We start from the raw sequence: 27160 nt of genomic DNA on the forward strand, positions 1-27160 counted from the left end.
GAATTTCTCTTATTCCACAGATTAGTTCCTCCAATTTTTTTGAAACTAGTTTCCATTAGGACATTAGGATACCTTCCAAGGTTTTTGTTTTGTTTTTTTTTTTTTTTTTTTTTTTTTTTTTTTTTTTTTTTTTTTTTTTTTTTTTAGCACTTTAAACTCAAACAGTTTAAGCTGAGTTGATTTTCAATTAAAAACTTTCTGGAAGTTTGATCACCACTGAGGCATAAGGAATTTACTTTAGTAGAAAATTATTGACTACTATTTTATTATTCAATATTTCAAAGGAACTTAGGCACACATGTGCTAAAGAGCAACATTAAACTATTACTGACAAAATCCTTAACTGGAAGAGATACTAAAACTAGTGATTAAAAGCATGGATTCTAGTTTAAGGTTGACTTCATTTCAAATTATGCCCTCGACAGTCACTCTGTGACATATTTAATCAGTGGCTTCCTCATCTGAAAATGGAGATAAGAATCAAAATATTTAGTTCATGTGTACGGCACTTCCTAAAATTGGAATAGCTATACATAGCAGCCTGATTATAAGGTTTATGTTAAGATTAAATGAAATGTTTCATATAAATTACATAACACTACAGTTAACACATAATATGCACCGAATATAGGCTACCTTTTTTCTCTTAGTACATAATAATTTATTCAATATCTTGATAGAGGAGATATGTATCACATATTATGATATTAGAACTCATTGTCATTCTTTTTTTTAATTTATTTATTTTTAATTCTTTAATGTTACCACATATTTGACCCCCTTTACCTCATCTACCTCTCCCCTCCTATCTCCCCCTCTTACCCTCTGGTAACCACTAGTTTATTGTCCATGTCCATGGGCAGTATCTGTTTGTTTGTCCTGTTCGTTTGCTGCTTTTAGGTTTATATCCCACATATAAGTGATATTACGTGGTTTTCAACTTTTTCTGTCTGGCCCATCGTCATTCTTAACTGCTAAGTTTAATAGTTAAAAAAACAACTGGTAGAGTATAGATACTACCAAATATAATGTAACTACATTGTATCAGCCAGATATTTTGAACTGTGAATTTACTATGAACTTTGGTATGTTCCATGTCAAAGTGACACTGGACAGAACCAGACTTTTTTGAGTAATGCCAGGCAAAAATTCTGATGGAGGAAAAAGATACAAACATAAATATGTCAACATATTTTCCCCCTATTTATAACTTTTAAAATATTTTAATTAATTGCTTGAAAAAATAATCTAGCTGGAATAAGAGCCATTTTTTTCTTCTACCCACATGGCAAATCTAATTTTCTTTCTACCCATTTCACATCAGTGGCCTCCTTTTGCATGATACATCATTCTCCTGTAATTTCTGAATTTCTGTTAGTTTGTTGTTGGCAGGGATAAGGTCGGAAATAATACGGACTTTCCATTGAAATCTGTTCTCCCTCACTCAATGAGAGGAAGCGAAGGCATGAATATGGCACCCTCATAATGATTTAGCTAGGGCTTAATGAAATTTTCATCACAACCTGCTGTTCATTTTAATGGCCTTTGAAAAACAATGGGAAAAAATAGCTTGAGGGAAGAAAAGATTTTTCTGTGGCACATAATTGTGAGCTTAACTTTTAGTTCTATTCGCCCTATCCCTGCTTCCTTCATGCCCATAATTCTGCTCTCATTACAGAGTTATAAAAATGTTCTGTAGGTTTTTGATTACACAGTTTGCAAGTCTTTTGTTAAATTTATTCCTAAGTATTTTATTTTGATGCTATAGTACATCACAGAGCTACAGATTATTATTATTTTTTTTGTACTATATACAGTATCACTGTCCTGATGTTTCCTGGTGCTTGAATACTGCCAGGTTTTGGTGTCCATTCTCATGTCCAAATTTACCCTTTGATTAATGGACTTTTTATAATAAGTTAGTACAACTTTCCAGTTGCTGTTGAGATTTTTATATATCTCCCTAGATATATTTCCCCATTTTCACTCTTTACAGTAAAAAAAAGGAAATTTCCTTCAACATCCTATTGCTTTTCTACAGTACAATTTTCTGCTTTGTTATTTTTTTTTCTTGGTGATTAAGATAGTCATGTTACTCAAATACAGAAATTGCTCCTTGATAAATCTCTCAATTGTAACAATTATTAAATAAACATTCTTGCCATGACAAATATCTTTACCAGTAAAAGTGAGTCTATTGACATTTCTGCGTACTCGGAGCACATCTAGGAATCTTCTGTGCATAAACATAAAATGTATCTTAGTGGATCTACAGTCATGCAGAAATTATCTTTCTGGAACTCAGGCTTTCAGATATTTGCCATGTTCAATTTATATTTTAGTTTTCCATAAAGCTCTCTTCATATTTTCTCAATATCTTTATATGAATCTATAACAAGTCATTCTTGAGCTAAGCTTTTATATTTGTAGGAGAAAAAGTACAAAAAAATTGTGGTAAATACAATAATGAAAATAGCCTACTGTACATATGCAATAGTAATCTTTCTTCCTTCTCTGTCAGCTCTTCCTTCTATGGATGCTCTATTTCTTTTCTTTTGCCTGGGTAGCTGTTATTAAATATTATACTTTTATCCTAATTCCCAATACCTCTGAATGTCTCCTGCTAAGCATATTAGGGAGGAGGGGTACACTGTGTCTTGCCCTCTTTCCTGTTGGGAATTATTCATTTGGCTTTGCCTTGTCATACACTTCCAAATTAAGAGTCAGTGCATCTACTTGGAAGGAAGCCAATGTGATACATTGGGGGAATGAATACCAAGGTCATACACCAAATTTCCATGGAGGACATCATCTAAAGATAAATTTCCCAAAACCGCTTTGTAATACAATACACTCCACCACAATGTTGGTTTGTCCTAGGCCTTAGTCCTGGATCAGGAATACATCTCAAACAAAAATTAAAAATTAGCATGCAAGGGAAAGACTTCTTAACTCATAACATAAAGCCAACATTAACCTAACACCAATCAGATAAATAAATTACATAAAAATCTGTAGACCTGGAACAGAGAATATACTTTTTATAAAGTAAGCATCTTATTATAAAGTAAGTACCAGTAGTAAAGAAGTGCTCAAAACAAAACAAAACAAAACAAAACAAAAAACCCCATGGTGCTACATCAAAGTGACACAGAAGTCAAAGGAAAGTGCTTCCAATTGTCAAAGCTGAACCAATTTGAGCAATAAAATAAAGTAGATTGGATTATAATTCAAAGTATAAAATAAATATCCACAAGTACATATTTATATAAATAAATAACTGAATAAATTAATAAATGGTGAAGAAGAGGAAAATCATCATGGATAAAAATTCCAAATAAATTATGTAGATAGTCCACCTTAAAAAGGGGGAGCAAAGCTCCCTACTCTTTAAATGTGGGTTGCACATAGCACTTTCCTTCCAAAGACTGTGGATGGAGAGGGAATAGGAGGACTTTACAGTGGAGAAGTCTGAGAAAACACTCTATCAGCCAGCTGATCAAGGTCAACATCAATATTCATAAATCATGCAGAAAGTATGTAGCCTTGATATGATGTGACAAAAATGATATTTCACTTTTGTGGTCTTCCTCCCCAAGCCTGTAACCCCAATTTAATAATGAGAAAATCACCAAATTCCAATAAAGGGGCATTCATTCTACAATATATCTGAACAGTATTCCTCAAAACTTTTAAAGTTATCAGAAACAAGAACAGTCTGAGAAACTGTCACAGCCAAAAAGGAGCCTGAGGAGACATGCCAACTAAATGTAATGTGTTATCCTTGAAGGCATTCTAGAACAGAAAAAGCACACTTGGTAAAAACAAAAATATTTGAATAAACTGTGGGCTTCGGCTAATATTCATGTATCAAAGCATAAAAGATGCAAAATAATTTTAACAACAGAAAGCTAGTCATACAAAATGAACAGAATAAGTAAAAGAAAGATAAATATATCATAAGTTTAAGAGGAGTAATATCAGAAATCGATGCTTTGGGGTAATTTTTATTTTCTTCTTTTTAATTTTTCTGCTTTATTTTAAAGCAATTCTTATAGTGAAACAAGAATTTTGACATCAGAAAAAAATTCTAGCGTATTAAAAAAAAGTTGTCTAGGTCCTCCTCAAAACCCCATTTTTATCTCAATGCGGATGGGAGCCAAAAAGTCTTTGGCTGACTAGATTATCTCTAAAATTCCTTCCAACTGTAAGATCATGTGAATTACATAAATTTTAACTAAAATCCATATCCCAACTATGCATCTGGTAGGAACCCAGAAATTTTAATTGCCACATGACTCCCAAAATACTGGTTAACATACATTTTATGCCAGATATACTCATAATTTACCGGTGTCCTAAGAAAAGACTAGAAATGAGTGTTACATAGTATAAATGTGGTATATTTTTGGTATAAAGTATGTCTTTTTATGTCCTTGTTTTTTGTTTGTTTTAATTTTCCATCTGACTCTGAAATAGGAGGCATGTTCTTGTGTGCAAAGCATTATCCATGCTTAGGATGGACATAGGTTTAAATAGGATTTTGAAAACATCTATAACATAAAGGATGCCTGTCAGTTATGTATAAATTAACCAACTTCCATTGGTTATTTTATTAGTTTGTTTGCTTTAATTTTAAGATTAGTCCATGTGCGTATCATCCAAGGACTACCACCAGTAACATTAAAAGAGATTTAGAAGATGATCATAAAAGAAAGGCATCCCGGAAGCTGAAGAACTGGGAACTTCAGCATAGCTAATAGAGTTAGATTATCACTTTTCATATATGTGATAGACCTAGCTATATTAATTCTGGACTATACAAAAAATAGTCTTAGCTATCAAGGTAGCATAAGATGCATTAATAAATAGATAGAGATGATAAAATTTAACAATGTTGTAAAACGGCCTTGGGGAAAAAGAATGGAGATGAACAAATCTGAGGACTGTAGATATTTGGCATGAGGTAGCAACTATTCTGGGCTCTGCTGCCACAGTCTAGGCTTTTTTTTTTTTTTTAAACAATGAAACATTTTTATTAGCAGTTCTAATTTCACATTCTGTTAGTGCTTTAATGAACTAATGTGAAGACATACAACATATTTTTTAATTAATAATTGATTATTAAGATCACCTGCATATTATTATAGGCAATTCACTACTCACTCTGTTTTGCAATTCAAGACTGTTGACCACAGGGGATTAAAAGGGAAATGGATGGATACTGATTAGACTGATGGCTGGACAAACTACTCAATGTTTGTGCCAAATTGTGATATGTCTATAATAACACCTTGAGAACACAGAGGAAACCACTCCAGTTACAAAGTGTTCTTTCCTTCCTGCAAACTGCGGAGCCCCTCCTGGGTAGAACTACTTCCTATTCACCTTGTAACCCCAGCCTCGCACATAACAGGCACTTAATATGCCACATTCTATTCCTGAATCTTTAAATTTAACTCAACCACAACTCACGCATGTGTGAAAATAAGGAAGATGTCACAACAGAAATTAATGATTAAAAAATTGGAATATCCATATTTAAATGTTTCTGAAAAAAATACTACCCATCTTCATAACATTAGGTTTCTATTTTGTCCAATTTAAGTTAGAGAAGTCAAAAAAATAGGACTAGAGGTTAAAATCAAACTATTAAAATAAGGAGATGGCAACTTTGTTTTCAAGTCTTTACCTTCTGGCTCATTTTTGATGAGCTCTTCCATTTTCCTCTGCTTCAGGGTGTCAACAACATCAGCTAAGCTGCCTTTGCGCCGCTCAGGAGTGCCCAGGGCTGTACTAGACAAGGACTCGCCACTCTGTCGCCCACCTTCGTCTGCCTTCTGAGGTGAGGTAGATGAGTTGTGTGGGGCAAATGAAGACATAACTTTATTGCCATCAACTTCCTGAAAGAGAAAGTAAAGGAAAAAAAAAACTGTTTAAAATTCAGTACATTTTAAATTGGTTACGTGGCTTATTCAACTGAAACATTAAAAAGTGAAATGTCACTGTGCGAGAGCTAAAGGACGAAAGAAATTTCAAAAAAGAATATATTAACTTTACAGGCAAGCACTAAGAGTCAAAGACCAATTCATCGGAGTAATAAAACTATGGGGATTCTCTCCCTTAGGCTGAGTACAAATGGCAATACAACCTTATGCAAACTCTATATTGGTTAGATTCATTTATTTTTCTGCTTTTGTTTGAAATTTTCCTATTAACATTAAATGTAATGGCTATTTATATTCAGTGATATTGTAATACTTAAACGAATAACATAATATATACTTTAATTTTCATTTTAAGTTGCCACCTCTTCTTGATGGCACTCCTAATTAAAAGTGTCTTCTTTTGCTTCTCCACTTCCCTTTCATTCTTTTAAGAAAGCATCAGACACAAAGGTTGTTATGACATCAGATAGAATATTGAAAGTTCATTTCTGCTTATGCTGAAGATATTTCCAATTCCATTTGTTACCTCAAGCACTGTTTCTATCAATACCCTCTGCTATTTTGTACTTTCTCATTTGCCATATAAACTAAAGTTTCTTGAAGTTTTTGCCTCTTCATAATTGTGTATGTGTATGAAAATAATTCAGTATGTAATTCTAAAATTTAAACACATTTTTGGTGTTCCTTTTTTTCATTATTTCCTCATAATTCCTAGCACAACTCTAGCAATCTGGATAATATTTGGGATATATTTTGTGTAAAAGGCACTAAATTGATTTTTCAGACAGTGTCAAGAGGAATGATATTGAAATGATGAAGAAAATATAATTTTCTTACTTTAAGGTTCTCTTTACTTCCATAATCTTTTACTTACTTGCATAATCCTTTGACTTTCCACAAAGCAGAGCTCTTCTTAAAAAGAAATTTGTCCCCTAAGATCTTTGAAATTAGTCTCCCCCTAAGTATATTTCTCAATTCCACGTTATTAAAAGTTTCCATTCAAATATATTTGAGTTTGTGCATATTTAATATTCAGAAAAGATTATGCCCATGTTTACACATATCTGCTTAAGACATGTTAATAGAATCTGTTGACCCCATAAAAGTGACAAATCACACTGATTTGATATCTAATTTTTTAAGGCTAACACTAACATTTTTGACTAGCTTAAAAATATACAAAAAATACTTGATAAAACTGTCATTGCAATTTTTAAAAATAGATTAAAGATGGAGATGTCAACACAAATATAACCATAATTTGTTCATATGATTTTTTGTTAATGGATATTAGTGAGTACAAAGACATTTATTATGATACAAACATCAATTTGTTGGGTGGATGAAGCAAAAGTAAAAAATGTATGCTAACAGAATCCTTGAAATTATAATTCTAAACACCAAAATGGTTTCCATTTCTTACAAATATTATAGTATATTCTTCTGATGATGACTATGTTTAGAATGAATATTCTATGGACAATACTAATTCACAGATGAATCTTAGCTTATAATGTACTTGGATGTAGAAATCAATATGCATAATGTATAATTATAAGCCCCTACAGGCCAAGTGAAGGTACACTTCTGGAATTATTTATTTAAAACCCACACATAAATACAAGTGAATGCATAAATGCACACATATACACACAGAGCAATCACAAATTCATTTAACAAACTAAGGGATTTTTTTTTTATGAATGGACCATAATACATGTTAGCTCAATTTAATGTGCAAAACAGAATACAGAAAAGCCTTAGTATTCATTTTCCACAGATCTTTCTTCTCATTTATTTCCAGGGTCAAAGGCAGAAACATCCCAGTGTTAGCTTTACTTTGAACACTTCTATTTTGGACTCTCTTTTCACATTATATGATGACAAACTTTACAAACAAGAATTTGGCAGCTGAACTTCACTTGCCATAATTGAAATTGCACACATCTTTCTATAGCATCATCAGCAGAGAGAATGGCACCTAAATTGTGTGCAATCAAGTCTATTAAAATATCAGAAAATATTTCAAATTGAAATACAATAATATCCCATTTTGTATGTCTCTAATTTTCTACACCTTGCAAAGAAGAAGGACATGTTTTAAAGAGCATAGCATATTTCACAAGTATTCTAAACTCAGTTACCACAACAGGATACACACAGATTAATTAATTAAGCATTACTATTTCGCATAGTAATATTTATCTTATCACTCTTTCACCTGTCTGATTACATTTCAGCCTCTGGCACTGTTAAGACCTTTAACAGTTTTATGTACTTAACAGATGTTTCAGTGTGGGACTCCATTGTTCATTTGCATAGTGAATAGCTTATTAAGGAGTGCTGGCACAGTCTTCAATCAAGGAAGTCCTATGTTTTTCGGTTTCTTCCCTGGGATTGCATTTACCATACCTGAAGTAATGACTGCATGTTTCTATTCACTCTTCTGGCAGGTGAACATCCAGAGAGACTATTAACAATGGCATTAGTGACATGAACCAGAAATAAATATTAAATCAAGTTTATAAACTCTAAGGACAAGCTTCAGTATTTTGCAGAAGAGCTCTCGGAATTGTGATGTATGACTTCTAAAGTCTAATGATAAAAACAGAGTTCTAAAATTTTTAAATGAGGATGATAATTTTTTTTATTCTTGAATAAGCTACTTAATCTTGTCTCCTTTGTCATCTTTGCAACCATGAAAGAAAGGAAAGGATCTGCATAATGTATCTATGCATCTATCTTCATTGAGTTATCTTTTTTAAAATGCACTTATTAATTCCAAAGACTACATTTTGCTATGAACACTTTGAGGGAAATATTATTTCAACCTTAATATTTGAATTTTAGTTTGGGTAATGTGATGATTAAAAAGAATGAACTCATTTGAAAAAATAGATTATACGTGACTCAACTATATATATGTGTGTGTGTGTGTGTGTGTATATATATATATATATATATATATATATATATATATATCATTTTATTGTTCAAATGACACATCATCCTTGACTTCTGGACTCAAGAAACTCATTATCATGCTTACTTTTGGTCTTATGAACTAAAATTACATTCATACAGGGTAGTGAAAATGTTATATTTAAGAGTCAATAAATCAGAATATAATTAAGAATCATAGCCAATATTTATTGAATATTTTCTTTGTGTCAGGCACTGTTTAAAGTGCCTTATATGTAATAACTTAGTTAAGTCTCACAACAAGCCTAATTATACTTTGCAATTTGTAGCTGGAGAAACTAAGGCACATAGACTGAATAAATTCCTGAGATCATATGAATCATAAAAGGTATAGTAGATAATTAACCTCAGCCTGTTGGGCTTCAGAGCCCTGGTTCTCAACCACAGTACTAATAGCAACTCTATCTTAAAACAAAAACAAAACCTCTAACTATGCCTATATGTATCTAGGCTATCAATGAACAAGAAACATTGTATTCTTTTAATTATTAAGTATGAAAATGAGAAGTTTTCAGCTCTACATGTTAATTCCAAAAGAAAAGAAATAACATAACTGCATTGAAATTAATTAATCAAACTATATTCTAGATTTATAAAGCTCTCTTGATCTAACTATCTACTGGTTCATGTCATATTAAAAAAAAAACATAAATAATTATTTAAACCAAATATTAAGTTTGACCTTTAGGTGGCTAATCAAAGAAATGGTATTCAGTATTTCGTGGTTTTTTAATCTAGCTTCAAAAATGTGTGGACATCTCTAGCATCCTTTCTAGTAAAATAAAGTTTTGAACTTAGAACAAAAAGGTACGGATTTGGATGATTAACTAGATTCTCATGAATGCAATTTTATTAATTTTGATATTGCATAAAAAGAACCACAGATATATGGAGAAAGTCCTTTGGTGCTGAACAAGTTTTGACATGGTCACACTCTTTTTTTCCTGTAATGGGCTGTTCTACAAATATCACGAGGACAAGGCAAAACAAAACAAAACAAAACAAAACACACCTTTGAAAGATTACTTAAAAGCTATACTATTTGGTTGAAATGGATGTAAGTGGTCAAAGGTACAAAATTCCCATTATAAAATAAATAAGTCCTGGGGATATAATGTACAGCATGGTGAATATCGTTGCATATTTGAAAGTTGCTAAGATACTAGATCTTAAAAGTTTTCATCACACACAAAAAAATGTAACTGTGCAGTGATGGATGTTAACTAGACATTATGGTGATCATTTCTCAATATATACAAATAGTGATTCATTATGTCGTATACCTGAAACTAATAATGCTATATGTCAATTATATCTCAATAAAAAGCTATATTATTTGATTATTCCTTAAACTCTTTAAAAATTAAAAAAATATTTTATCATATCACAAATGTTTATTTTCAAACCAAGTTGTGTTACTTTTGACCTACTCTAACAAATTAGAGGATGTCAAAATTCATTTAGTAATAGAAAGAAATACATAATTATCTTTTTTTAAACTCCATTATTTAAAAAGTTTTCTAGGTGAAGGTAACTTTTCATAAGAGTTCTGCATGATATCCTAAACCAGTAATGCTTAATCCTCTTGGGTTATAGATGTCTTGATTGTAGCTATACTCTCCTAAACACACATGCACATGCATACCGGCAGACACACACTTATGCAATCGCACACACAATGTCAGTTTTTAGAAAGCTAATAGTTCCAGCTATGAACTTCTTCCATTAAATTCCCTAGGAACTCTTAAATACCATAGATTACAGGTTAAGTAACTGACCTAAATGTATATCTTCCTAGAAAAGTACTATAAACCCATCAATATATACAAATTAGATAATTTTAAAATGACCAATTATTGGCAAAAAAGCCTCAGACCATCGATTTTATTAACATTTTATTCAGATAAACTTAATTAGAGATATATGTGTCAATAACTTAAAATTTTACTGTCCATAGAGAAGCTTTTAGAAAGAGATCAAAACTTTAATTACACATTAATAAACATTTAAAAAGTTTACCTGAAAACAAGATGTCAACATATGAAGGGTATGCTGATTCAAAAACCAATATTTTAAAATGCTCAATATTTTAAAATTAGAGAATACTAAAAGTCTTTTGTTGGTTAATATAAACAAATTCAATATTCTTGGAACAGGATATAGTCAGTGCCCAAGACTATTAAACATAGACATGCCTTTGAAGAGCGTCTGTTATTTTTGTGATTACTACTGGTGTTAAAGCCATCTGACTTAAAAGATCTTTTCTAAACTTTTGAATAAAAAAGAGCTACCTAATGTGTACTTAGGTCCAATGGTTAAAGAACAAAAAAACTGATAGTTTCATTTGGGCAGTTTCCATAGTCATTTACAGAGACAGAGCTTATCACAACTGGTCACCTTTCCATATTGGAAAAAAAGCCACTAATAATACCTTTGTAAAACTTACTGTTTTATAAGATCGACAATTCTTAGTGCCTACACAACTACGAGGTAAACGTATTGAGATTCCCAAATATTAGATGAGTGTTTTACATATTTGTCTAAGGATACACCAGCAAGCATATTTTTTTAAGTTCCCTAAGGGTTTGTGATCATCAGTTGTTAGGCTTGGATGTACTGGCTTACTCTACATTGCATGCAAACTAGTCATAAGAAACCAAAATCAGTTTTTAAGGATTTTTTATATTTTATATATTTCAACATTTTATGAGATTATTGAAATTCCCTGAAAGTTAGTATGTCAAATCATTAAAATCATTCAACCATCATGATATAAAAGTTAGAGAGGAGGTTCTGGTCAAGATGGTGGAGTAGGCATTCACTATTTTATAATATTGCTATAAAAGGACACTTTATTGAATATGTATAACAGTTTTTCTCTGTCTAGAAAGATGAAATTAAATTTATGTATTATATATATAAAATGGGTAGAAATTCTAAAATACTCAAATATGTACCTATATCTTTTTTCTCTATGATCTATGGCAATTACTAATTCTATATCCTGCTCAGTTTTAACTTTTAAAAGGTATTTTTTAGAGGTTCATCTGCCTCTGTAATGCAGACAGAACCCATTCTTGGGGCAGATCTAATATTCTAGTGACAGGCCTCACCAAGATTAGTTTAAAGATGATTATTTTATAAAAATGGCTTAATTATATTTCAAATCTAGGATCTCATTCATATTATAAAGACTTTTTATGTATTTTCAACAGTGAAAATAGAAAAAGTGAAAACTGATGTTTCTTCAAAGCCTAAAAATATAGATTCTTTTAAAGTTTCCTTTGCTACGCAATAGGATAAAAATTCAGCAAAAGTCTAATGTGGTTTTCATTTTTTTGTCTAGTACTGAGATGAAATATTAGCTTGGCTCATATTTAATTACTGATCAGAAAACTAAATGAACATTTAAAAATACATTCATTTTTTAAATGCATTCAAGTAGTACTAAACTACAATGATGACACATGATTTGTATAAATATGATTTTCGAACGGTGGTCTGCCATCCAATGTCGTTGCCATCACCTGGAAATACCTTAAACAGTTTTCTCAGACCTCTGCCTAGACTCCTTGAATCAGGAAGTCAGAAAGTAGAGCCCAACAATGTGATGTAACAAGCTTTACAGGGGAGTCAGACTGAAACACTGACAAAGTTTGAGAACTAGGTATAGGAAAAATTGTAAAAGTGAAAGAAGAAAAAGAGGAAAAAAAGAAAAGAGGGAGATGACTAAGAACTGCAGCGGTGAAGAAAGATATCATAAAAGTGATGGGACTTAATCAATTTGAGAGAACTGAAAAGTAGGAAAGGAAGTGGAGGGTAGGCGAGATGGAGGAGGGTTAGCAAATATGCAGGGATTAAAAACAACCAACAAGTGTTGGTGAAGAGTGACACTGACTTAATTTTGTTTAACAGCCATTTTGGCACATGTTGAAACAGGCTTATATTTGTTTATTTTCTTACTTACACTGTACAGATTAGAGAATCTGAGATTTACATCAAAATTACCTTGTAGAAAGAGATTGCTTTTTAAATGTGATAAAAGTTTGGTTTGAATTTATTAATAGTTTAATCTCATTTATAATATGAATATAAAGCAATGATAGTATGTTTCTGTTTTTTAAAATCAATATCATATTTGCCATCTAATTTAATTCCAGTAAGTAAAACAGAAATTTGAGAGCAAATTTTCTAATTCAGTGAGGGATTATACAAATAGGAAAAACATTTTCGGAAAATATCTTCATTTGCATGTGGATGCTACACGGGCAGAAGTGTCTAATGGTTGTTTTTTCAGACTCACATTTACTAAGAATCTCAGAAATGTTGCATTCAAGAATAAAATGTATGTTTTCATGTGCTCTCAAAACCACTTAATAAGCAAAAGTGGCATTTAGAGAATATCTAATACATTAACCAATAGAACCTGTAAAAACAAAGAACATTTTGTGCTGTGACAGCCTCATTATCTTCCTGCTGATGATGTGTACACTGTCTTACTTATGTTTAAACATCTAGCAAATACACTTTAAGACATTTGATGATCTCTTCCTTGAGAACTCAAAGGTCAACCAGAAGCTATTTCTAAATAAAAATTAGATTACACATCAAAATACTTTCATTTACCACTAGCATGGTGGGTTATACAATAATATTTTAGGAAATAAAGAAAAAAACATTTATTGTAACTAGCCACTAATTATACATAATAATTCATTTATCATTTTCATAAGAAACCTCCAGAATATTCTTACTGTGGTTGTCAATAAACTTGACTAAATACCTATTCATTCTGAGTCTGAAGGAAGAAATGAAACTTGAACATTTTCTCAAATTGTGATCTGTTTGAGTAATGACTTTTTATCCCACAGAGCAATGAACACATTTTCTTATGCAGAGTAGACACTCAATGAAGTTAATAAGCTAAGCGTTCACTAACATCGTTTATTATTGGGAGCTGACTAATTGTTAGTGATAAATGAAATAAATTGTGATTCCCCATGCAGTAAAATATGATGTGAGCAAAGCAGTAAAAAGCAGTGGTTAAGCAAACTGGAGTCAGGAGTCAGGATGTTTGGATTCAAATCTAGGCTCTGCTATTAAACTACATAACCTTGGACAAGTTATCTAAACTCTCCAAACTTCAGTTTCCTCATCTATAAAAATGAGATAATTGATAAATAATTCATATATGCTACTATATAGTATCAGTGATTGCCAGAATTTAAGAGTAAAGAAAATATTTTAAAATATTAAATAATATTTCATTTGCTCAGTTTTCTTTTTCATTCATTTAACAGGAATGTTTTGAACGCTAACTTGTGAGGCAGCATAATGATGTTCACAGTTTAGCTCAGAGAATCTGAGACCAAATAGCTTTGGTTCAAAACCAGGATGCACATTCACTAGCTGTGTGACCCTAGGCAAGTTATTTAATCTTTCTAAGCCTCAGTTTCCTCATCCATAAAATGGGGATAATACTGTTAACTGCTTCATTGGGTTGTTAGTGGGTTGAGTTACAAAATAATGAGTTATATGATTTAGGGGATTACATGAGTTAATATAGGTGTTACAAATTATAAAACTCATAAAATGGTAACTGAAATGATAGGACTTCTATGAGTATTTGCTAAAATAAGTATGCTTCGGGCCTCATATTTGGCTATAATGATGAACAAAACACAGAAAACATAAAAACGAATAAAGAAAAAGCCAGACCTTTTATCAGTAAAGGAAAAAAAGGAGATAAATCCTTTCCCCACCTACCCCACACAAAAAAAGAAAGAAAATGCATATACAAGTAGTTTCATAGTTCTTTCTGCTGAAATCAAACTGCATAATGGAATCAATTTTTTAAAGAGTAATTTAAATATTTTTAAGGTGACCCATTTTTGAAAATAACCTAATACAAACTTTTTTTAAAGAAAAAAATGTAGTCTACAAAATGTCATGCGACATTAATGTGCTTTTATCTCTGTTGCATACTCAATTTTTAAATTTCACAGTTTCATGGCTCTCTACAAAGTGATAACTCAAGGAAATGATCAAAGAAAGAATGTTCAATTACTCCTCATTACGAAATAAAAGTTTTTAAAGTCAAAGTCTGAAAAAAGAGTAATGAATTATTTTTCATAAATACATGACACCAATTACTTATTATGCCATATTTCTACTTTCATATTTCTCCTTCTTATAAGATAGAAATATCAAGATTTTTCTTTCCTCATGAGAGGATCAGTACCACTAGATTCTCTTGCAAACAAATCCTTAGGTTCCTTTACACTAAAAATATAAAATAAGAAGAAAGTTAATATGAGAAAGGATAGATATTATTTTGCTAGCTTCCATTATGCCCATTAGCACCTCAAGTAGCATTGTCTTCTAATCAGATCAGGCTGATGATTTCATAGCCCAATGTCAGTCAACTCTGTTAAGTCATTAGACTAATCCAATTTTCTTATTAAAAACAACAACAACAACAACAACAACGATAAAGGCCTATTTTTCTACACTAATTAAAACTTTCAATAGAGCACTATATAGCAAAAGTAGCATGTTATCTTTGAAAAGTACTCTTAGTATGAATTGACATTAAGCAAAGATTTGAGATATAAGAAACACAAGCTTCAGTTCTCACTCCAAAAATACCAATAAGACATTAAGAGGCCATACAATCATAAAATTTCCCCACTAGCCAAACTATTTATTCATAGTATAAATCATAATTTCCTGAGCCTGCTTTAGCATGCATATAAGGGCCATTTTATAGCACACGCAATCAGAGACACTGGTATTCTTTACATAAAACATTGGATTCTCTGCAAATATTATTTTCAAGTGGCTTATATAAGTAATGCTACATATAATTTTTATTTTAGTCTTATAGTTTTGAAAAATTTAAAAATATTTATAAACTATTAAAAATTTTCCTGACCAAATACACAAAATCTGTTTAAATTCAGTAATGTTTCAATAAAAATATAGCTATCACTCCTATAGTTCTTAAAAGCACTGCTCTAAAAGTTTAATGGACATTATCTTTTATAATTTTCAGAGAAGTTCCACAAAGACTCTTATTCTTATTTAACAGATGAAGGAATTAAGCTCCTAAGAGTAATTTACCCAAGTAATAGTAGGAAATGTTAAATTGGGGAATTAAACCAAAGATCATCTAACTTTAATGTTCAGGCTGGTCATCATTAAGTTGTACCGACTTCTTCAACTGATTCGGGTGCTATAAGAGATGGCGAAGGTACAAAATAAATAAATAAATACGTTTTCAAAAAGTTTAAAATTAAATCTGAGAGGCATGTAAATACACAAGAAACAGTAATGATAAAAATTATAACAAATACTAAATTATATAGTAGCAAATTACACATGCAGAAGAAGTTTAAATAAGAGAGAACACTGGAAATCAAAGAAAGATGGAAACTATCACAGCACTTAGCACACTGTTTTGGGATCACTTATTTAATTTTCTTTCTATACCATGAAGGCAGGGAACATGTCTGATTATTCATGATGTACTTCAGACTCTATTATTAGTGCTTAATAAATTCGATATTGAGTCAATTATTTATTAAATATTAATGTATAGATGCTTTATTGGTCTAAGCCTAGAAAAAATAGGTAGAGAGGAAAAGGTACACAGCATTCCTCCCCAGAGGCATCATCCAGAAAATTTTATAGTGTACATGCACACACACATGCACACGCACAAAAGAGAAGGTAGTGGCTTGACCCAAATAAATGGAGAATAAATAAGAATGACTATCATAGGAGGGTAATTTTATGAAGGGTCATGAAAATCAAATAGATTGTTTACGTTTGGCCTGAAAGGCCATGAAACTATTCTAGTTTCTATACTGGGTGATTCTCTCAAAGTGAGTTGTTAGGAAGATTAGTCTAGTGATGTAAGGAGAATGAATTGGGTGGAAGAGAAAGTAAGATCTCTACTGAATAGGAAACTGTTATCATGCCACATATGTCATGATAACAAGCTTTCCACCAGATTGTAGCTGTTAGAATTGAAAAGAACCATCAAATACTAAAGATAATTTGAAGCGAGTAATGACAGGATTAGATAATTTGAAAATAAGGAAGAAGGAGCCAAAGAGAAGCATACTTCTTGCTTAGGAGGTTGCAGTAATGATTCTGGTACTGACAAAATCGGAATGGTTGGGAAACAGAGGTGATTATTTAAATAGAATCAGTATGCCTAATGACATTAATAAATCCATACAACTAAAATAGTCTATTATTTGAGTGTTAGCCCCAACTTCTGACAACAGCATTGTAAAGAATAGGTGCCATATAACTTCTCTCAGGATTCGAATGAGTTTTATTATTCGAAATCTTTAAATTTGTATGTAGAACATCCAAATGTAGATGAGTCTCAGAATACAAAATGCATGTAAAGAACTGAAGGTTGTAAAACGATGACTTATGAACCATTAATTTCCAGGTGTTTGGTTAAATCTTTTTTATTCATGAGCTCTCAGAAAGTGTCTACCCAGGAAGATGAGCTAATGGCCAAGCCCTCTTCACTTATGTCTAAAAATGGGTATGTTAGTGGATATCATCATCTTCTTCAGTGACTTGGGTTTACCATATAAATTTTTGAAATTTTGTTATATATACTTAGGTTTTTAAAGATAAAAGAAGTTTTGGAAAGAAAAACGCATACATGGAAATAATAACGAGCACCTATAGAAGATGCAAAGCAGAGAGAGAAAGTGAAAAATGAGAAAACTCTAGAACAAAAATGTCAGAATAAAGGATTTTTGTTATTCTAGGAAAATAGAATAACCAAATAGTTTCGCAGAAACCTACTGTCAGGAGTGCTTTATAGAGTTGTGATCATGGGTATAAATAGGAAGTGATGTTTTTTGTTCCATTAATAAATTATTCTGTCAAGGGAACTTGTTGGGATAGATACACAAAAAAATAAAATTGTATTTAACTCATACAAAATTCTATGGAATATTGAGAAGAGATAAATAATTTTGGATTTTGGACAGATGCATTCTTTTCTACATTTCTACCTGAATTCCTGACTTCTGAATATTCCTGGATATTTCTGATATCTCAAAGTAATTCTGGCTTGGTGCTCAATAACCCGCAAAAATGCCAATTCAAAATGAAGGCATACATTCTGTATCTTTCCCACACCTTGAGAATATAAGCTTTATTTGTGTTATAAAGCTACATTGTTTGAGTAATGTTGCTCAGTTTAAATAGTCATTCTCTTTAAGCCTGAAATTTATTAAGACTGAGTCTCAGGATGGGAACCAAGAAAGTATTGCTATGCTTACCAGCTATGAAACAATACACATGCAGAGGTGTCTTACAAAAGTCCTTTGCTCTATTCATTCATTATACTTAGCAACATCAAACAGGGAAAAATAATTAAAAATCTCCTATTGAGCACCTAGAGACCTTGAACATAGACAGGGGGTGAACACAAAGACAGAATATTTGGTTACAAGAGTCACACTTCATTTCTTTAATAATTTTTTTTTATGGTACATTTCTGGTGTTTCCATTATTTTTCTTCTACTCTCTTGGTTCTAAGAGAAGTATACACATACATGTATATATTTCATTAAGAGGAAATAAAAGGGTTGTCTTTAGTTAAGATGTTTCCATTCACAGAGACTACACATTTAAAAAATAAATTGCCTGAATAAATTCAATTATCTAGAGAAGCAAAGAAAATCACATGCAAATGACATTATATGCAGAGGCCATTCAGACAGCTTCATGTTTATTTTTATTGTTTCAGTCAGTGGAAGGAAGAAGCTGTCAAAATTGTAACATCTCTTCCTTTCTTAAAGGCCCAATGTCTCTGGTACTGAAAATTGCATGAGTGATAATATCAAGAGAAGAAATCTGTCTACTACTGAAAATAGAAGATTTAGACTTTCTCCATCTTAAATGCCAACACACAAGTGCCCACCACCCATACACCTTGGTTGCATTTTGTCTACAAAAAAAAAAAAAAAAGGGTAACGTTTAATTTGCAAGTAGTCCAATATCAACCCAGCCACGAAGACTGGCTTAAAAAATAGTGTATCCAAATAAAAAGGTAAATAAATCCACATGTTAAATTAGCCTATAATATTTCTGTCATTTCTGTTAGTCCTGCCATCTGTTATTATCATTGTAGAGTGCAGATACTATATATGATTTTATCAGAAAAGACTCTTGAGCCTTTTACATTCTGATAAGCAATAATTAAATATAATATTTTTGCCTTGTTCTTTCAATATTACCAAAATACATGGAGAAGGTTTAACCTGACTTTGAAATAGGTTCCTGCTGAAAATCTCTGGCATTTTACACAGAATTTATGTGCTACCTGAGTTTTATTGGAACGTGAATATACCAAGTAAACATAGCATATGTTTGTATTTTCTTGCCAATTCCAAATTCATTCATTCAAATCACTCATTGTAGGCGAAGTTCTTATCCAAGTCCACAGAGTGACCAATTTTCCTGGAAGTGAATAGCAGCTTTGTGCATGGACACAGGGAAGTGAATAGCAGGTCTGTGCATGGAAGACCTATGCATACAGTGGAAAGGATAAGAATTTGACCACTGTTTCTTGAGTGTGGTAGAATCTAGTTTAAAATGATCTACATGATGAAGCTTTCAACACTTTCTTTTGAGTGTCAGTTCTGAAACTTGACAATTTGATTAACTGTGGATTTTTATATGGCCATCCTGTATACTACTCTGATTATAATATGCATGAGGAAAATTCTTTCATTTAATATATTTATATTATCATGTTCTTTATCACAATTAACCTCCGATTTCATTAAGAACCTGACGGTATGTTTTCAGCAAAGTAATAAAAACACCATTTAGTAAACTGAGTGTGCCAATCCCTATATTGGGGTTCCTAGTAGGTTATCATTTTGATTCCTCCTAACATACCTATGAAGTAGATATTATTTTTACTGCTGTTACACATATAGAAACTGAGTTTAAGCTGTGTCCTTCAAGTTAAATTATAAGTAAATTTGAACCCGTATCTCTCTGATTCCTTTGACTGTAATTTTAATCATTATGCTATACAGCTTCTCATCAGACTGAAAATACCTAATCATTCTAATTTTATTAACCTTAATCTACTTTTCTAGTCAAAGTTTGTTTTATCTCTGTATGTGTTATGTCTCAATCCCATACAGTGTTCTAATATGTCAGTTTGGTTTCATAATGTACTTTATTAACATATTTAATACTATTTTTAATCTTATATTTCAAATTTCTTGACTTGTATTTCCAAGTGAGATTTAAGCAGTTTTATCAAACTCCTAATAACATTTTACCCCACCCCCACCCCCAACACACACATACCAGTGAGGCATTAACAAAAAATTAGTTAACCATGTGTCTACTTTTTGAAAAACATCATACTAGGTCCTAGAGAGAATATAATAATTTTCTAATAGTCAAATCCAATATCTTTCATAACTTCAAAATGTTTGTGACTACTGAACAATTCTTTTTGTAGATGTCTGACAGCCCACTCCCTCCTGATCATTCTTATCCCAGGTATTGCCTGTTTTGACCTAACTCCTCTAAAATGCATTCAACAGCCATAATAATTTCTTATTTCTCTTTCTAAATTTTCTCTCTCTCTCTCTCTTAGGGATAGAATCTTGATATGGTATATTGAAGATCTTTCAGTAGCTTCCACCCAAGTTTCAGGAAAAACTTAGAACCTCTTTGGATGATACACAAACTTATTTATCATTACTCTCCACTCCACTTGGTGATACAACCATAAGTTTACTTCTTGTTTTCCCCAGGCCATGAACTCCTTATTTTCTCACTTCTCTGTCTCTTTCGAGACAACTTCAAGCTTTAAAAAACATGGCTTCTTTTTACGTTCTTGGGAAACTGTAAATTTTCAATGAATATTTGTGGAATAAATGACTATTTTTAAATTCACAATTTCAAATCTTGTATCTCTGCAGGTAATTTGCACATTTCCATCTCATGGCAGGGAAGTTTCAATCACATATTTCTAATAGTCTGTTTTTCACCTAAATATCTCAGTATCTCAAACCTAACATATATAAATGTGAAGTCAGAATTCTGTCACCCAAACCAGTTGTTGCTCTTGGATCACTTTTGTTTTCTTCCTTATGGTGGCACCAACATTATCTCTGTTACTCAGGAATGAAGCAAAAATCACTACTTTTGATCTTAAGCAAGTCTCTGTGAACTTTAGTTTTCCTATCTGAAAACAAGAGATGTGAACTAAAACCTATCTAAGATATAATTCCAGGTTTAAATTCTCTAGGTCTGTGAGTGGTAAACATAGGACAACACAACAGGTCCTACCTTCAATCTCTAATCATTCTAAAACTCATCATTCCATCTTTTTTTTAATAGTCCACATTTTAAAAAATTTGGATTTCTAGTAAGATAAATTAGAAATTTGTATTTTCCCACCACTGAAATGGATTAAATGATCCAAGTCTGTCCCTATGGAAAGGAATAGGATTTATATATATGTATTTGTACATATATGTATATATGTATATACTTAGCTCTATCTCTATATCTATCATTGATCTATCGATCTATCAATCTATCGATCTATCTATCTATCTATCATCTATCATCTATCATCTATTTACACACACATACTAAATAAAACTACTGACCAGGTAGTTTTAACTTCATTTGAAAAAAAATGACATTTTGAAGAAAATGTGAAGAAATGACAAAAATTGAGGTATATAACTTTATTTTTTTTCTTTCCTTCTTCCTTTTTTTTTTTAAATCCAGATTTCATATTTTGTCTTTTCTGATTGCAGGGAAGTATTCTATTTCACAACTCTGCTCAGTATTTTTAGGAACAACAAGATAATCAAGTTTTATTTTTGTTGATCTCTCCAAAATACTTAATTATTCATCTGATTTTGCCACATTCTGACTGGCCTGGCTGAATATGTAATGTTAGGGCTGGAAAGACAATATATTGCAAGTATTTTCAAGCAGATGAAAATTATTTTCTTTGTATTCAGCAAGAAAAGTTAATATAGATACTCCTGGTTGTTTTTCATACTCTTAACAAAGTTTCTCACTCTTCTTTGTGATAATTTGTATAATCCAATTCTGGGTACATATAACAGGTTTTCATTCCCCCCCTGACATTTTCTCTTTTTTCTTAAGCTACATATTTAGAGTCTAAACTAAACCATAAATTAATATTTAGTTCATCAGATAGGATTTTTATAAAGCCATTTGTGCATCTAAAAACTTTCATGGTTCCCCCAAAATTACAGATTATATAAACTCCAAACTTCTGAAAGCATTTAAGGCCCCTTGCAATCTAGTCTTTATCTACTTTTTCAAAATGTTCCCATAACGACATGGGCTTTAGACTCAGGCCCATTCTTACTGGCTGTGTGACTTTATTTTATGCTCTCTGCTTTGGTATCCATATCAATAAAATGGAAATAATGATACTTCGTTTGCAGAAAGTTAAAAAGATTATATAATATGATAAATATAAATAAATGCTTAGCATAATTCCTAGCCTATATTTACTTTTTGATAAATGATATTTTCTTTTTACTAGACTCCTTAACAAATGCTCTAATCAAATAAACTAAGTTGCCTAGTGCCCCACACATATACCCAGGAATTCTCTGGAAAAACACAAACAGTAGTACAGGCCATACACTACATAACTTTCACAACCATACCGAGAAGATCTGCTCCTTATTGTCAGCTCCTTTCCTTCAATCTACTTAGAAGATTTTCTTCCCCTCAATCTCTCTCCTCTCTGACTTACTTTCTCAAGTCATATGTATCTATCAAGATGGCAAAATTATCTTAGTTTTAAGGAAGCCTTTCTTTACTTCCATTCTCTCCATGAAACCTCTCCAAGTACCAGCCTATTGCCCCCTTTGAAATTGATCCGACTCATTTCTGATTTACTGTGATTTGTACACGTATATTAGGTGTGTTCTCTCCAGCAGTCGTCCTCAAGCCCCAGCCACAAGATAAGGAACTGCCCCAGAACATTAATCAATTATATCACTAAGCACCCTGTCGATTCAGCTGATGTTATCTTCATAAAAAGGCTTCCTTCATGAAGGAAGCAGCACAGACCACATTTTGAGAGGCACCTGCTCTAGAACCATTTGCTCAGTAATACATTTTCTTCTTCGGTCAGAAAAAAATTTTCTCCAATAAACTTCCATATCATAAATTCCTCCATTTGTAACACTCACCACAGTATTATCAAAGCCAAAATTAGGATTTATGTGTATATCCATTTTTCCCATCACATTGCCAGTTCCCATAGGATGAAAATGTACCTTTTTCATGTTTGCATTCAATATATTTTATGTGGAAAAGATATTCGATAAATCTTAAGTTTAATTGAAATGACTTATCTCCCCTGTCATTACATGGAAGGATGAGGCATTTAAGATTTATAAAAAAACATGACCACCTCCTTTGGGACAATTTTCCCCTAACATATTGGTACTCATAATGCACCTAAGATGCCTATAATATTAGAAAGAGAGTATGAAAATAGGGTTAAAAATAGCAGGTACTTAGAATAAGACGAAGACTGAGAAAAAGAAGTAATTGAAAATAAAATGAAGAAAAAAGCCTATAGCAGTCTACTCCATAAGTAAAAGGAGAGTTGAACTATTTCTCATAGATTTAATGCCATCTGTATTTCAACTAGAATATTAGGGAGATGGGGGAATGGGGCAGAAGTACAAGTACAGTGAGGATTATACCTGATTTCCAAACTTTTTTGCTGTACCAAAGGTCCTAAGTTTTTTTCCCACTCTTTATTATAAACCTAGAGGTCTTTCAAAGCTTAATGCATTTCCCTAACAAATACAAACTCTAACTCTTCCCATTCTTTCTCCAGACAAACATGTAATGATGCAAATTGCAAAGAGAAATGAAAATAGAAAATAATTCTGAATATACATATTTAAAACTTTATATATAGCTTTTACAATTAAAAAATGCAATATTCAAAGTACCTTAGGCTACACCAGAAAACTGATGTAGATCCACTTGCAAAGTCAAACACCACGGCTGAGCCTATTTGTAGCCAACCTATAAGGTCTCAGGGTCTTATCATAAGCCCATAGTAACTAGTCAATCTACTTTTTCCCTTTAGTTATGTAGACGAGGTGTTTGAACATAAAAATAGGAGTTGGTACTAAATTTTATTCTAAATCGGATTTGTGCCATTCTCAGTGGTTTTGTTGTGATCATATTTCTTAGATATGACTTCTAGTTGTATTGATCTTTCAATTTTTTCACTATTACTACTTATGTAGGATTTACTACAATGTAGTTTTTATTTTTTGATTTTTTTAGTCATGATGCATAAATGAGGCACTTCACTCACTAAGGAAATCTCTTCATAATTACACGGATCATATAAAAATCCCCTTATCCACCATGGAAATCTGGTAGTTATTTGAATGTAACAAAAATACTTAACTATTCGAAATTATATAAAGGGACTACAGTGTGTTTTCTTAAATCAAAATAAAAATTTGAAGGCATATATTTTCCCCCAAAATAATAAATATATTTGAGAAAAATATTTAAAGTAACTACATGCTTATGTATAGCTCGTATATTAAACCAAAATAATCTCAATTACAAATAATCAAGTTTTCTTGTTGAAGTTAGTTTTTGATTGTTTCATTATGTCTGAATAAATTATCCAGAAAGTAAAGAAGAAATAAAAGGATACGGAAAGAAAAATAATACTTATATCTTTTGTGTTGGTTTCACTTTTTTATTAAATTTGTTTTATCTTATTGTTAATTGTAATACATAGTTACTGAAAAATGATTTGTATAACTACTACATTTTATGCAATATACAGATTAACATGGGTCTAAACTGAAAAATAACTTGATCTTTGATTTGGACTAGTATAGATCAATACTGGGATTAGCTGGTCAATATCATAATTCAAGCTACTAAAGGATTATGATAACGATGTGACCTGAAATAAGAATAGCATTCCAATTTCAGACACAGAATGATTAAACATAGAATATAAATCAGTGGGTATGAAGACTGGAGATGAGAAAGAAGGAAAGTGGTAGGAGCTCTATATAAAAGGAATCTTTGAACACTTTTCAAAATTGTTTTAGGGGTTTTACCCACTACCAGGGGCATACAATAACCTTCCTGGGCCCTAAGAATTTTTGCCTTCACAAAACCCTTCCCTCCATAAAACAAAGAAACAAACAAACAAATAACTACAAGAATGAACTATTTTAAAAATAATTTTGTAACTCCACTTGTATAAAAACAAAAAAATATGAATTATATATTAAAACATTTTCTTCAACCTAAAAATTCACGGTTTTGCTTCTGATTGTAAAAGAAATCAAAACATTCTCAATGGCCCCTGAAAGTACTGTGGGCTCCTGGCATTATGTCTGCAGTGCCTAATGAAGAAGATGGCTCTGTCTACAACAATGGATTTTCTCCCTACCTTTTCTTTCTTCTGATTATTCTAAGAACATGTGGCAGTAAAACATCTCTGCAAAGCTCGGTTTTACACAAACATTATATCACATTTATTCTCACTGAATCTTTTGTACATGTTATATTAATCTACTTTTATACCTTCAATTTGCCTACTAATAATTTTAAGTGCTTTCATTATAAATACTCAAAAACACAAGAATGAACACACATATAACCAGATTGCTTCTTTTCTCCCAGAAGTTATATTATTTGTCATCAAAATATCTGAAAACGTAGTCTCTCTTATGGTTTGATATGAGACAAAGCATTCAAAAATAATTCAAAATTTTATATTTGTTCTGGGTACAGACTGGCATTAGAACTATAAAAAACTAGTTAATTCGTTTATATTTCAAGTTTTTTTTCAATGATTTTCTTGGACCATGAAATCACAGATACTTAGTATAGACTTTATGATCATATTACTATTTAGCTAGACTATTTTGTAACTAGTTGCTATACAACATGGGAGTTCTATCACAAAGTTATTAATATATCCTTGATTTTAGAACAATTGGGAAGATGGCTGTCTTCAAAAGATTTCTGAAGGCTATATAGAACTGTAAGAAATGGAGGCACAAATCTAGCCAGCTATGTTAGCCAGATGCACCCTGGAAATCTAAGGTGTGATAAATATTCCTGGTAGATTGTTTTCATATTCAGTGACCAATTAAAGCTAAACTAGTGGAATAAATGTTTTCACCAACTGCATAGACAATCAAAATGACCTTTGCTCTCAAACTATTTAACCCTGTAAAATATTAGCAAAGTTTAGTTTAATATCTTACTTTCCTTACATGAGACAGCTTTAACAAATGAAAAGGAATCATTTTGTAAAGTTACATTATTTTTAGCTGATAGGCAAAATGCTTTCTTTTTATCATTGTAACTCAAGTTTTATATTTGCGTTTTTCATTAAATCAGCATCTCTGCGTATTTGATTTCAGGGCCAAGAATTAACTGCAATGTCATTGTTGACAACAAAAATAGATCACTTGTTTAATGTTAATGAACATTTATTATAAAGTACCAGTTTATAGGTCAGCCAGCCAAGGAAATCATTTTCATCCACATCTCAACAGTAAACTCCTTGTATATACTGTAACTTCCATACAATGTTAGCTCTCAAATCAATCTATTATTTTTGATTTAGATTGTATCATTTTGTTTTCTTTGCTACAAAGGATATACAGGAGCCTACTGGTAAAGGATTACTATCACTGTGAAAGAGGTGTATAAAGCATACTTGGATGAATGTTGTTTAAAGATTCATGAAGCAAGTTCAAAAAGCTACATGTTGTTAACTGGTCAATATGCTACCAATATTTAACTTATTATTAAATAAAAAACTCTACAGTAATTTGATTTTATATAAGATTTTCACCAGATGGACCATATTAACCTAAAGGCTCTTTGGTAAAAATATGGTTATCTGTGAGACTCTTTTCAGTGAATTTTCTGAAAAAATAATGTGGATTAGTAGATGCTTTAAAGATGGTGGTTCACAAAATTACATTCTGTTGTGTAATAAATAAAGGAATGAGGAATAAGCATAAGAAAATCTATCAAATCTTATCAGATCATATCAGGAAAAAAAGAAATGAGGAAAATTTCCTCTTTCCTAGAACCTAAGGACAATTCATTTCTAGCAAGATTCAAAATGATATTTC

General features: G+C 31.5%; 1 protein-coding gene across 4 annotated transcripts in view; it reads right to left on the reverse strand.

Moving 5' to 3' along the window:
- Positions 1 to 27160, reverse strand: part of SOX5 (SRY-box 5) — a 674508-nt gene that overhangs the window by 277018 nt on the left and 370330 nt on the right. For all 4 annotated transcript variants that reach the window (XM_011363058.1, XM_011363057.1, XM_011363055.2 and 1 more), the window contains one exon: positions 5693 to 5903. In XM_011363058.1, the coding sequence (XP_011361360.1) occupies positions 5693 to 5903 (211 nt within the window). The remainder of the gene's footprint in view (positions 1 to 5692; positions 5904 to 27160) is intronic.

The sequence above is a fragment of the Pteropus vampyrus genome, unplaced genomic scaffold (genome assembly GCF_000151845.1).
Source record: "Pteropus vampyrus isolate Shadow unplaced genomic scaffold, Pvam_2.0 Scaffold82, whole genome shotgun sequence".
In the NCBI taxonomy this organism is placed as follows: domain Eukaryota; kingdom Metazoa; phylum Chordata; class Mammalia; order Chiroptera; family Pteropodidae; genus Pteropus; species Pteropus vampyrus.